General features: G+C 44.2%; 1 protein-coding gene across 2 annotated transcripts in view; it reads left to right on the top strand.

Annotated features, from left to right (window-relative positions):
* The window catches only part of lin9 (lin-9 DREAM MuvB core complex component), a 39854-nt gene that overhangs the window by 18685 nt on the left and 6388 nt on the right, over positions 1 to 14781 (top strand). Inside the window, exons 9-12 of one of the 2 annotated variants that reach the window (XM_056294707.1) lie at positions 8579 to 8707; positions 9586 to 9687; positions 9779 to 9859; positions 9988 to 10113. In XM_056294707.1, the coding sequence (XP_056150682.1) occupies positions 8579 to 8707; positions 9586 to 9687; positions 9779 to 9859; positions 9988 to 10113 (438 nt within the window). The remainder of the gene's footprint in view (positions 1 to 8578; positions 8708 to 9585; positions 9688 to 9778; positions 9860 to 9987; positions 10114 to 14781) is intronic. The other variant, XM_056294708.1, reaches the window with a different exon arrangement.

Raw genomic sequence — 14781 nt, 5'->3', positions numbered from 1 at the left:
GGGTGTCTCTCTCCAAGTTATATACCCAGCTGATGAGGAATTGGGTCACCTGGGCTCAATCAGCAGCTCCACAGGAGGTGGGGCATCACCTGGAGAGGGAAAACTACAGACACACGGCACTAGGGCCGTAACATACCCGAACAACAAGGTTGATCAGGGTTTCAGTTCCAAAGTTACACAACACAACAGAATGACAACTACAATTACACCACACCAAATAGTAATCACATAAACGCATAAAACCACATAAAACACTTAGAACACATTTAATAACAACTGACAATCTGAACGCAGTGCCTGATGGGTTAATGTTATGTTATGAGGTTATGTTATTGGTTATATGTTATATGGTTAATGTCGAACTCGATTAACCATATAACATAGCTGGTCTCACAACCATCTTGTAAACCTTCCCTTTAACTCTTGCTGGTACCCTTCTGTCGCAAATCATTCCTGACTCTCTTCTCCACCCACTCCACCCCGACTGCACTCTCTTTTTCACCTCTCTCCTGCACTCCGTTACTTTGGACAGTTGACTCAAAGTATTTAAACTCGTATGCCTTCGTCACCTCCACTCCTTACATCCTGACCATTCCACTGTCCTCCCTCTCATTCACGCATAGGTGTTCCGTCTTGCTCCTACTGACTTTGATTACTCTTCTCTCCAGTGCATACCTCCACCTCTCCAGGCTCTCCTCAACCTGCACCCTACTCTCGCTACAAATCACAATGTCATCCGTGAACATCATTGTCCATGGAGACTCCTGCCTGATCTTGTCCGTCAACCTGTCCATCACCATTGCAATCAAGAAAGGGCTCAGAGCCGATCCTTGATGTAATCCCACCTCCACCTTGAACCCATCTGTCATTCCAACCGCACACCTCACCATTGTCACACTTCCCTCATACATGTCCTGCACCACTCCTACATACTTCTCTGCAACTCCCGACATCCTCATACAATACCGCACCTCCTCTCTCGGCACCCTGTCGTATGCTTTCTCGAAATCTACAAAGATGCGATGTAACTCCTTCTGGCCTTCTCTATACTTCTCGATCAACATTCTCAAAGCAAACATCGCATCTGTGGTGCTCTTTCGTGGCATGAAACCATACTGCTGCTCGCTAATCGTCACCTCTACTCTTAACCTAGCTTCTATTACTCTTTCCCATATCTTCATGCTGTGGCTGATCAACTTTATACCTCTGTAGTTGCTACAGTTCTGCACATTGCCCCTATTCTTGAAAATCGGTACCAGTATGCTTCTTCTCCACTCCTCAGGCATCCTCTCACTTTCCAAGATTGTGTTAAACAATCTAGTTAAAAACCTCACTGCCATCTCTCCTAAACATCTCCATATCTCCACAGGTATGTCATCAGGACCAACTGCCTTTCCACTCTTCGTCCTCTTCATAGCTACCCTCACTTCCTCCTTGCTAATCCACTGCACTTCCTGATTCACTATCCCTACATCATCTAACGGCTCTCTCTGTCTCTTCATTCATCAGCCCTTCAAAGTACTCCTTCCACCTTCTCAGCATACTCTCCTCACTTGTCAGCACATTTCCATCTCTATCCTTGATTGCCCTAAATTGCTGCACATCCTTCACAGCTCAGTCCCTCTGTCTAGCCAATCAGTACAAGTCCTTTTCTCTTTCCTTAGTGTCTAACCTGTCATACAAGTCACCATACGCCTTTGCATTTGCCACCTCTCTTCACTTTACGCTGCGTCTCCTTGTACTCCTGTCTACTTTCTTCATCTCTCTGACTATCGAACTTCTTCTTTGCCAACTTCTTCCTCTGTATAATTTGCTGTACTTCCTCATTCCACCACCAACTCTCCGTGTCTTCCTTCCTCTGTCATGATGACACACCAAGTACCTTCCTAGCTGTCTCCCTCACTATTTCTGCAGTGATTGCCCAGCCATCCGGCAACTCTTCAATACCACCCAGTGCCTGTCTTAACTCCTGCCTGAACTCCACACAACAGTCTTCCTTCTTCAACTTCCACCATTTGATCTTCGGCTCTGCCTTCACTCGCGCCCTCTTCTTGGTCTCCAAAGTCATCCTACAGACCACCATCTGATGCTGCCTAGCTACATTATCCCCTGTCACCACCTTGCAGTCTCCAATCCCTTTTAGATCGTGCCTTCTACATAAGACATAGTCCACCTGTGTGCACTTTCCTCCACTCTTGTACGTCACCCTGTGTTCCTCCCTCTTCTTGAAATATGTATTCACCACAGCCATTTCCATCCTTTTCGCAAAATCCACCACCAGTCGTCCCTCCACATTTCTCTCCTTGACACCATACCTACCCATCACCTCCTCATCACCTCTGTTCCCTTCACCAACATGTCCATTGAAGTCCGCTCCAATCACCACTCTCTCCTCCTTGGGTACCCTCTCCACCACATCATCCAACTCACTCCAGAATTCTTCTTTCTCTTCCATCTCACACCCAAGTTGCGGGGCACATGCACTGATAACATTCAGCAATACACCTTCGATTTCCAGCTGCATACTCATCACTCTGTCTGACACTCTCTTCACCTCCAGCACACTCTTGACATGCTCTTCTTTCAGAATTACCCCTACCCAACGCTCAGCGTTTTCAGTTTTTATTTTTCAAAGCCATCCAGCATACCAAATTTTGCCACAAGAGGACACTGTCACATAACCTCACACAAACAGGAACAACTTTTGGATTTGTGGCAACATAAAATCTCATCTCATCTCATCTTCAGCTGCTTTTCTGGGGTCGGATAGCGATGGCAGCAAGCTAAGTAGGGCACTCCAGATGTCCCTCTCCTCAGCAACACCCTCCAGCTCCTCCTGGGGGATCCCAAGGCGTTCCCAGGCCACGACATGTAGTGCCTCCAGCGTGTTCTGGGTCTACCCCGGGGTCTCCTCCCAGTTGGCCATGCCCGGTAAACCTCCAAAGGAAGGCGCCCAGGAGGCATCCTAATCAGATGCCCAAACCATCTCAACTGGCTCCTTTCGATGCAAAGGAGCAGCGGCTCTACTCCAAGCTTTCTCCGGATGTCCGAGCTCCTCACCCTATCTCTAAGGCTGAGCCCAGACATCCTACAGAGGAAACTGATTTCAGCCACTTGTATCCGCGATCTCACCCTTTCGTTCACTACCCAAAGCTCATGACCATAGGTGAGGATTGGAACAAAGATTGACTGGTAAATTCAGAGCTTTGCCTCCCGGCTCAGCTCCTTCTTCGCCACAACAGTCCGGTATAACGTCTGCATTACTGCTGATGCTGCACCAATCCGCCTGTCAATCTCGTGCTCCATCCTACCCTCACTCGTTAACAAGACCCCGAGATACTTGAACTCCTTCACTTGAGGCAACAACTCATCCCCAAACCGGAGGGAGCAATCCACCATTTTCTGGTAGAGCGCCATGGCCTCAGACTTGGAGGTGCTGAAACATAAAATCCGGGTGAAAATCAGTTTAAACCGATCTGCTCCTTTTAAAAAAAAAATCTAGGTATTTTTCAGTAAAAATCGGTAAAAACTGAAAATGCTGAGCCTTGCCCCTACCCAATTTCTCCTCCCATTCGCACCATGGTAGAAGAGTTTGAACCCACCTCCGATACTCCTGGCCCTACTCCCCATCCACCTGTAGTATACCTACCTTTCTTCTTCCCATCATATCAGCCAGCTCACTCCCTTTACCAGTCATAGTGCCAACATTCGAAGTTCCGACTCTCACCTCCACACTCCTAACCTTCCTCCTCTCTCGCTGCCTCTGGACATGTCTTGCTCCTTTCCTTCTCCTTTGCCCAACACTAGCATAGTTTCCACTGGCACCCTGTAACATTAACAGTACCAGATCGGTCGAGGCCTCGACCGATCCAGTATGGAAATCTTATTTATGATCCGCATATTTGATTTGGCAAAGATTTTACGTCGGATGCCCTTCCTGATGCAACCCTCCCCATTTATCCAAGCTTGGGACCGGCACTAAGAATGCACTGGCTTGTGCATCCTCAGTGGCTAGGTTGTTCACGTTGTCAGATATGAAACTAACATTTATTTGAGGAAATCGTCAGTCAAAAAATAAAGTAAAAAGAAGAGAAATATTTTACCAACCCGCGTTACATGTCCAATTTCTTGTCCTTGTTTAGCTCAGTGCCCTTCTTAGGTTGGTTGAGTTTGACACCCTTAGACACCCTTCTTTGTACTGCTTGCAGGCAATCAGTGTCTGATGATGATGCATTGTCAGTAGACGGAAGGAGGCTACAACCAGAGCAAATGGATTTATTCTTGCGAATTTTCCTGACGGTAAACCCACATATGTATTGAACGATGTGACGCTCCTCAGTTGCGAGGATGGTTTCAGCATCATTCTCAGAACCGACATCATCGACTTCAAAATCGACTTCAAAACCATCGGCTGATCGAGAGACAGGTTGAGCTGTGGGAGTCAGGCTTGTTGATGGCAACGAGATGGCCAAGCCTGAAGAAGACTCGCCATCTGGCATACAATTGGCACTCTTGTTTATGTCAGCATCAAGCAAGTCGGACGTTGAGAATTGTGATGCAAGACATCGATGGCAGTTACATATGCAGGGGCCATTGGATGGTCATTGAAGCCGTTGTAACCCCAAATATGCGAATGCATATTTTCAACATGATCTTGGTTACACTCCCACAGTGCCACGTGACTCAGCTGCTACTCTGTGATGAGCTGGTGAGAGAGACCCTGCATTGCTTTGAGAGCCTGCAACTATCCCTTGTGGCTTGGTAAAGTAACAACCGCCATCTTACGGTTTGTAAATATCCAACTGCTGATGAACGTGTGATAGCGATCAAACAAAAGCATGTCATATTTAAGAGACCTGGCTGTCACAGGTTTCTTGCCAACAGGAGCATTTAGATCATGGCTGTCAACAAAGTCCCACATGTTGTTGACTTCTTGAGCAAATGCGGCAGTCTGTTCAGCCTCGCGGGGCAGCAGTCCATTCGCAATGTAGAATCGAATGCCAGCTGCTACAGAATTAGTAAACATTTGGCAAGCAAGAATAACCTTCATTTTCTTGTCACATGGCAGTTTGAAGTGGTCATCAGTGAGCTTTGGACAAACGCGCAGAGGATGAGCAGTATCTATGCGATAGAGCGCCAGCATGTGCTCCCATCTAGCTGTGCCTGACTGGCCTTTCAGAGTGTAGGTGGCTGTTTTTGTCATCCAGTTGTTGCGCAGATTCTTTGAGATGAGGAGGGTTGGGCATTAGGTAGATTTTGTTGTCGTAGTTGATGATAAAATGCTTCTCCTCAGTGACTCCCTCTTTTTTCATCCACTTCCACTGAGTAGACTCTTGGTCCATGACGATTACTTTTATTACTAGGCCTGCTAGACAGATGAAGCTGATGGCGTCTTCGATGATCCTTCCCAGGGGACCAGCATTCAGGTGGTGATGGCAAAGGACGTATCCGATTATCTATTTCCATCTTAGTGTCAATCCTCAGATCATGAACAACACGCCCTAGTCAGCGACTCGAGAACTTTCAGCATTCTGATACTCACCACAATCCTCAAAACCAATGAGTGTGTCAGGCTTTCTATACTGCAAGCTCAGTTTGAGTCATTCCGTCAAGAGACAATGTGACTAACTTTTCATGGAGATCGAGACTTTGAGCTCTGATGTGAAGCATTTCAAGAAGAGTTGCAGAAGCCGGTTGAAGACAAAACTGAGCTGAATGTTCGACGCAGCGTGTTTGTGTGTGGCAAGAGGAAACCTGATAATCGCAGCATTGTGTACGCAGATGAACTACAAAAGAAAACTGATAGAGCTAGCTCCAGAGCGTCTTTTTCATTTCTCCAGTTATTGATCTTTTTGCACTTGCAAAGAATGCGGAATAGTGCAGCTGGTGCAGCAAGCATCTTATTCGCAACGGCGGTTTCATCTGTCTTCAAGAGAGCTTCAGTCTGCTGCCGCAAATCAATCTCATTTTGTTGGTACTTGCGAAACCGGTCCTCAAGTCCAAGAGCTTTCCTCTTCCACCGGTAACACTCTCTGCGTGCCTCAGCCAGCTTTTTCTGAGCTTGAGCAAATTTCGTCTGCAACTCAGTGCACTGGTCGTTGGAGCAAAGAAGAGCCACGGAAGAGGATGCGTTTTGAGGATTTTCGGAAAGTGATGGAGAAGAATCATCATTTGAAGGGAGCACTGGCAAATGACCGCCGTCTTCCGAAGCTTCACTTTTGCGTTTCTTAGCAGGTGGGTCTGGTCGGTCTTTAGGGGGGGCGTCGTGTTGGCACAAGAGGGGGGCGGAGGATTGGGAACATTGAGTATTGTCGGAGCCGCTGATGGGAGGAGGTTGGACGTTGAGATGTCAGCTGGACAGTTGTACGCGGCGGACTCGAAGTGAAGCGAGCAGAGATGTGAGAGAATCACGAGAGAATTTAGTCATTAGAAACAAGTTTAAGTCAAATTCCCAGACATGATTCAACTTGATATCATTTGTAAAACCATTTGTAAAACTTCCTCGTTCAAAATTATAAAAGATCATAATAACATGAATAGGTAGTGTAGAGAAATAAAATAGACTAACCTGTTTCGATTTCACGTTTCCAAGGTTGAGGTCCGCCCTTCGCGCATTCTGTATCCACTTCTGACACCTGAAATTCACGAGCGCTAATTAAAACTTTACACTTGGCGCCATGTTTTGTTTTCAAAAAAATGACGCAACGACGTCATTAAAGGTCGCCGTGTCCTTTCATGATCCCCCCTCCCCCGCGCGCCCAAACCCATTCTCTTAGCAATAGATCGCGAGCACGAAAATAAAATTTAATTAACGATAAGATACGCACAGTTCACGTTTTTTCCACAGGATCGGGAAACCGTTGGAATCGGACGATTCTACCTGTCCTCGGCTCGATGGTGTCTTTGCTGTTACTACTGCAGTGGGTGCCATGGCAGTAATTAGCCCCTTTACGAACGACAACAACATTTCCGCAACTCATTATGACCGACAATCCGTGAAAACAGTTTGAAAACACGCAAGATTCGCAATATTTTGATTTTAGCTCCAGCCGAACAGTCATGGCGGTGGTCTAGTGACGTCACGTTACGTCTTACACGTCGCGAACGTCGTTGGTACTTCTGTACGATCTCTTCTGAGCACAGACAGGAGTATTAACCCTAACCATAGTTGCCAAGTCTGCTTATAATACGCGACTTTGGGCTGCGTCTTTTTTCTTTCTTTTTTTTATGTCGCTTGAAAAAATCATGAGTCGCGGGTTGCGGGTTTTTTTTTTTGGTTTATTTTTAAAACTATGGTTGCTTGTAAAAATAATAAGCGACTTTGTTTTTACATTCAGCGTGTATTTTCGCCAGCTGCATTGATTGACACCATCTGTTTTCAGCATGGCTTCTGCGTGCGAACCTTCGCATCGAGGCTACCCGGTTGGCTCTGTGAACGTTCGACGTGGACGCATACAGTCAGTGCAGCGCAACGGACCCTCCCACAAACCCCAATGACCTTCCCCCCTCACTAAGGGGGGGGGGGTCACCCAACGCTTACCTTGCGATGGTCAATGACTGAGGCAGTTGAGAGTCACAGATCACATTTCCATAATGCCAACAAAGTGGTCCACGTATGAGAAAAAATATAACAAGTGCTGGGAGAAGGACAAAGAACTTAAAAAACTGGATATGTCATGTGGTCGGTGATGAAAGTAAGCGCTATAAAAAATGCAACTTCATTGATTGATTGATTTATGTAGGTACTGTAAAGCAGAGATTCGTGCTCTGTATGTATTCTGAATGTGAATGTTGTTTAAATGTTCTGATTTGCCAAACAAATAGGCATGTCAGAATTTGAATTGAGTTTAATTAATGCCTGCCTTCCCTATGTAGGCATACTTTGTTGCTGTTGGATGAGTTGGTAAAATAAATTCTATTTTTGTTTTTCGAACTCTAAATTGTTTCAGTTTAATATATGCTGTTAAGGCCATGACAGCCTATAGCGATTTTGGGCTTGTTTTTGAAGCTGCAGTTGCTTATTTGTCTCACGAGAGTTGGCAAAACTGACCCTAACATGCATGTTTTTTTGATGGTGGGAGGAAAACGGAGCACCTGGAGGAAACCCACGCAAACACGGGGAGAACATGCAAACTCCACACAGAAAGGACCTGGGATGGCCTGGGGTTCGAACCCAGGACCTTCTTGCTATGAAGCAACAGTACTAACCACTGGGCCACTGTGCCACCCTAGGCGAATGAAACTGATCGTTGTTTTCGGTCATTATGCCACTGTATTGTTTATAAGGGTGGGGATACCTGCAGTCAGTGGAGACTAAAGAGGTCACTTAGATGAGTGATGAAACATTTCTGTCTCAATAAACATTGTGTTCAGATGAACTGATTTAAACTTTCTTTGAACCGCTTTAGCTATTTAAAAAATTTGCAACTAGTAATTTGCTAATTGATAGTTACCATGCTTGCTAGTTTTGAAACATTGTAATAAATCTTCATGTTCGTTTTATCCAAAGGCATTTCTGGATGTTTCAAAAAAAATTAAAAATCTAATGATCATGCTTTTTGTGTATTTTTCCTTCCAGAGCAACGAGCCCAATGAAACCATGCCAATCTCAGCCTTTGCTCAGAAGCACCGGCCTGCACGCTACCTGCAAAACTTAATGACTCCGCCCAGAGCGGTTTACCCGTCCGCTACCACTCCTCTTCTCATGGTACTGAGTACAAATGTTGACTACCCCTGTGACCTGTCGAACAGTTCTTGCAAATGATTCTTTGCATTTGTTTTAACCTGCCCAAAGCACCAGTATTAAGTGTTCTATATATATTACATTCTTTGACAGCATTTATAACTGATACAAAAGTAAATAAACAGTTTGTGTACTTTGGGTAGCTGTCAGATAATGTCAGGCTATGTATTAAATGCTCAGTTCATTAGAAAACATCAAGTTGGCAACTTTCTCTTTAGCCTTTTTCCCACTGGACAAAAACCCACTAACACCCACTAATATCTGGCTTTTGTCTTTAGTGGGAAAGGTTACAATCGGCATTTATTCCCAGGACAAATGACTCTGCAGTAGTCATGGGTATTTATCGGCTCCAGCTCCGATCTGCAGTGATGAAAACATGACACTCGGGGAGACATGCTAATTTTCGCCCCTTTTACGGTGCGATGCTATGCTATGACTCCATCCAAGTAGCGCTCGAACATCGTTCCAAATTAATCGGCAGTGTTTGAGAGAGAGACTGAATAAGTAACAGATATAAAAAAAAAACAAGTAACCACTGTAACATTTTCACTGGCCTCCATGATTCTTTCTACTGTTTTTTTCCCAGTCACACCAGAAACGTGACACTGGGGCAGACAAGCTAATTTTCACCCCTTTTCCGCCATGTTTGTGACATCGAACATGACACACCTGAAAAAAAACAAAACAAAGGCATACTCGTCTACAGGCAGTGGGGAAAGGTGTCAATCACCTATTTTTAGCAGGTTTTCCCACGTTTAAAAAAAAAAGACCTATAAGCACTAATTTCGGTGGAAAAGGGGTATTGGTTACCTTTGACGCCATCGTCTTGTATTTCCCCACAGGACAATGACCCTCACATCACCCAGTCTCCATGGAAGAGTAAATTACCTGGTGCTGAAGGGGACACACTGGGAGGGTTTCCCGTCAAATTCCTGGTCCAAGTGGTAATTACTTTGTCTAATGTTATCTTTCAGCCTGACAGTCTTTCAATTATGTCTTTGTGTTACCACTAACCTCCCCCCCCCCCCCCCATAGACGAGGCTATCAAAGATACTCATGATAAAGAAGGAGCATATCAAGCACTTGAAAGATATGAACACGGAGGCTGAGAAACAGGTACATGTCATTTTCAATAGAGAAATGTTTAGTTCTGCTCCAAACGTGTTCAGTGCTACAGCTAAGTACATGTGGAATGATGGCTAATGCATGTGCGTATTTTTTTTTATTTGTTTCTTTTTTTATAGAAGTCGTATTCCCTGCCTATAAGCTTGGATTTCCAGAAGCGCTATGCCACCACAGTACTAGAGCTGGAGCAGCTCAATAAAGACCTCAACAAAGTGCTACATGAAGTTCAGCAGTTCTGCTGTGAGGTAGTAAATCGTACACAGAAATAGTTACATTTAACCTCAACTGTACACACTACACTTGTTCCTGAGAGATGCCCCAGACATGGGTTAATACACACTCCATTTTCTGTGCATTATTTGGAACATGAGAGAACCCAAAACTACAAGGTCCCCAAGTATAAATGTCTTGATTCACACAATTAGCTTAGTAAGTATATGTGCTATCTTGAAAAACAAAGCAGAACATGGTTTGCTCTTTTTTAAAGCTGAAATTCATGATTTTCCTCAAGTCTTCATTTTATCCATTTGAAACGTGATGTGGTGATTCTGTTGGACAGGGAATCAATATTACAGTAGGGCAGTGGTTCTCAAACTTTTTCTGTCATGCCCCCCTTTGGATGAAGAAAAATTTTCATGCCCCCCGCCCCAACAAAATGGTGACAAAATGGGCCAAGTTTAACTTTATTTAAATAACATCAAGATCATGGACATTCACCTTTCTTTCAGTAAGTTCTGTTGTGCAAATAACAAAGGCAAGTGCCAGTTCAACTTTATCAAACCTCTTTTTGTGACATTTGTCCCTAGATTACTCCCATCAGTCTGTGTGCTCTTTCAAAAACAGAGAAAAAACAAAATAAATTTTAAAAATCACTTTGCTAAAACAATAACAATAAAGCTCGATCTGTGCAAAAAAGAACAAATGCAGATATTTGGGAAAAACGATGAGCAAGTCAATTTGTGAGAGCTCAAGTCTTATCACTGCATTAGTGGCTGCAATGAGCCTGTTTTGCACTGCATATCTTTTCAAAACGAGGTTGCAGGCTTGATACTGCCACTCTCAAGTCATGCTCAATGTTGAGCTCTGTACTTTGTTTTAAGTGAGGCAACAGCAGAAAAGCCCGTCTCACAGGGATCCGATGTGGCAAAGGGAAGCAGAATGCCCACAGCCCTCTGTCCTATGAGTGGATACTCCCTCTCCACACCAACCCCAAATTTACTCAGTGTCTGAGCAGGGTGGAGTCAGATGTCATCTCGATGAACTGGTCCTCTTCAGCAGAGCTGAAATCAGCAGGTGCTGCTGCATTGAATGGATCTGTCACCCAGTCATACTGAGTACTGTTTTTTGGGAAGCATTTTTGAAAGAATCCTCTCAGGGCAAAGATGTGCTCCTTAAGACATGAAATCACTGTGGTGGCTCCAGAATCGCTGGTTTCAACAAATTCACTCAGGTTATCAAAGAAATCAGTATTTCCTTTATCAAGTCGCCTGCCCCTCATCTAAGGCTTTCGAGTGAATGCACTGATCTTGTCTACCAGGTGAGGAAGGTGCTTGTCTCTGCCTTGAAGCTGAAGATTTAATTCATTCAGGTTTCCAAATATATCGCTGAGATAGGCCAGTTTCATCAGAATTTGCTCATCACTAAACTTGCTTGCAACTTCATGCTACGCTCCTCCAGAAACACCCGAATTTCCTCTCTGAGCTCAAAGACTCACGACTCGCTTTGAAACAACACAGCTGAATGTTCAGCTCCCATCTCCTCACAAAGTGCAGAGAGTAGCTGCACTCTCAGGGGTCTTGTTTTGATGAAATTGACCACACTGACAACATAGGTCAAAACCGCATTTAGGTCAGGGCTAATCTGTATGCTAGCGCTTTTCTGTGTATGACAGTGCGTCCATTGTGCATTTGGCGAGACCCTCTTGATTAGTGCCTGCAATCCCTTCGTTTTCCCTGCCATGGTCTGTGCACCATCCGTGCAAACACCTGCACAGTTCTCCCATTTCGGCCCATGTTCTGTCAGGTAACAGTCAAGAATCCTAAAGAGCTCATCAGCTGTCGCTCTACTTGGTATGTACTTGCAAAACAGCAAATCCACACACAGTGACTCTGACGTGACAAAGCAAACATAAGCAATAAACAAGCCGTCTTTATTGCTGTCAGCCTCGTCCACTTGTAAGGCGAAACGTTTGTCTTTCAGTTTTTCAATGAGTTCTTCAAGGTCATTTGAAATGTCGCATGTACGACTTGCAACTGTATCATTGGACAAAGGGACAGCCTTCAATTTTGTGGCAGTTGTCTCATCATAATTGACACCATATCTAAAGCCGTGGGAAGTATAAACTCCTCTGCTATTGTGTGTGGTTTCTTGCACTGGGCAATTTTGTATGCAACTTTGTATGATGCCACTAGTGCTTTGTTTTACAAAGTAATGGTCCTGCTGATGGTATGCATCAAGTTTTCTCTGAAAGAACTTGAGTGGCTTGTTGACGTGACCAGGGTGTGATGTCTCTTAAGTGTCTTCTTAATTTGTTTGGTCTCATACTATCAGCTGTCAGAGTTTTGAGACATAAAATACACACTGGTCTCTCCTCATCTCCCACCACATTCACTGTGAACCCAAGAGCAAGATAGGCTTCATCATATTTTCTTAACTTGGTTTTTGGTTGATTACCGTCAACTAAGCACTTTGTCTTGTTTGTCTCGGAAGCATCGCCTGTCTTTCTTTTTGTCCCTGTCAAATATCTCTCCATTCTGTGACCCTACAGACTCTCTGTCTCATGAAAGCACGTTTTGCTGATTGTTCCGCCGTGAAAAAGATTCCGACGTCGAAACAGTAGTTCTGCACTACATTCCTCCCCGGTCATGCGTGCCCCCCCCGTCATGCCTCTGTCCCCCCCGGGGGGGGCACGCCATACACTTTGAGAAATGCTGCAGTAGAACAGTGTTTCCATATAGTTTGATGCAGGAGAAGGGCTGGGCATTAATTCAGTATTGTCATTTATTGTCTTACAATGGTATCGTTTTAGGGATGGAATTTGTATTGTCACATCTTGACACAGAATTTTGTTTAGTTATAACAAGAATCTTTTCACTAACATTTCTGAAGAAATGAGATCTGAAATATTTATTTAAAAACTAGTTTTGTTTTGATACACTTTACACTGACAAACAGTCCAATGTGGTGAACTTCAGCTGGATTCTTAATATGGTAGTTTTGCATATGCAACCACACATTGTGAGATCTATTAATATGCAGTGGCTTGCAAAAGTATTCATACCCCTTGAACTTTTCCACATTTTGTCACGTTATGACCACAAACATAAATATATTTTATTGGAATTTTATGTGAAAGACCAACACAAAGTGGCACACAACTGTGAAGTACAAAGAAAATTACACATGATTTAAAAAAAAATTTACAAATAAAAAAGTGAAAAGTGCGGTGTGCGAAAGTATTCACCCCCCTTTTCTCTGAGTGCAACCAATTGCCTTCAGAAGTTGCCTGATGATTGCTGAATGATCGAATGTTGACCTAATGACTAAATAGAGTCAACCTGTGTGTAATCTAATCTCAGTACAAATACAGCTGTTCTGTGACGGCCTCAGAGGTTTGTTAAGAGAATATTGGGGAGCAAACAGCATCATGAAGTCCAAGGAACACACCAGACAGGTCAGGGATAAAGTTGTAGAGAAGTTTAAAGCAGGGTTCGGCTATAAAAAGATTTCCCAAGCTTTGAACATCTCACGGAGCACTGTTCAATCCATCATCCGGAAATGGAAAGAGTATGGCACAACTGCAAACCTACCAAGACACGGCCGTCCACCTAAACTTACAGGCCGAACAAGGAGAGCACTGATCAGAGATGCAGCCAAGAGGCCCGTGGTGACTCTGAACGAACTGCAGAGATCCACAGCTCAGCTGGGGGAATCTGTCCACAGGAAAACTATTGGTCGTGCACTGCACAAATCTGGCCTTTATGGAAGAGTGGCAAGAAGAAAGCCATTGTTAAAAGAAAACCATAAGAAGTCCCGTTTGCAGTTTGCCAGAAGCCATGTGGGGGACACAGCAAACATGTGGAAGAAGGTGCTCTGGTCAGATGAGACCAAAATTGAACTTTTTGGCCTAAATGCAAAACGCTATGTGTGGCGGAAAACTAACACTGCACATCACTCTGAACACACCATCCCCACTGTCAAACATGGTGGTGGCAGCATCATGCTCTGCTGGTGCTTCTCTTCAGCGGGGACAGGGAAGATGGTCAGAGTTGATGGGAAGATGGATGGAGCCAAATACAGGGCAATCTTGGAAGAAAACCTGTTGGAGTCTGCAAAAGACTTGAGACTGGGGCAGAGGTTCACCTTCCAGCAGGACAACGACCCTAAACATAAAGTCAGGGCTACAATGGAATGGTTTAAAACAAAACATATTCATGTGTTAGAATGGCCCAGTCAAAGTCCAGACCTAAATCCAATTGAGAATCTGTGGCAAGATCTGAAAACTGCCGTTCACAAACGCTCTCCATCTAATCTGACTGAGCTTGAGCTGTTTTGCAAAGAAGAATGGGCAAAAATTTCAGTCTCTAGATGTGCAAAGCTGGTAGAGACATACCCCAAAAGACTTGCACCTGTAATTACAGCAAAAGGCGGTTCCACAAAGTATTGACTCAGGGGGGCTGAATACTTTCGCACACCGCGCTTTTCAGTTTTTTATTTGTAAATTTTTTTTTTAAATCATGTATAATTTTCTTTGTACTTCACAATTGTGTGCCACTTTGTGTTGATCTTTCATGAATACTTTTGCAAGCCACTGTAAAATTCCATGGTTATCTTTAATCATACTTAACATGTCTCCCAGCACCATTTAAGAAGCAGTGAGAAATAGACCTACTACTACTGATTTTTCTCTTGCT

The sequence above is a fragment of the Lampris incognitus genome, chromosome 15 (genome assembly GCF_029633865.1).
Source record: "Lampris incognitus isolate fLamInc1 chromosome 15, fLamInc1.hap2, whole genome shotgun sequence".
Taxonomy (NCBI): domain Eukaryota; kingdom Metazoa; phylum Chordata; class Actinopteri; order Lampriformes; family Lampridae; genus Lampris; species Lampris incognitus.
This window is presented reverse-complemented; position numbering and strand designations above follow the sequence as displayed.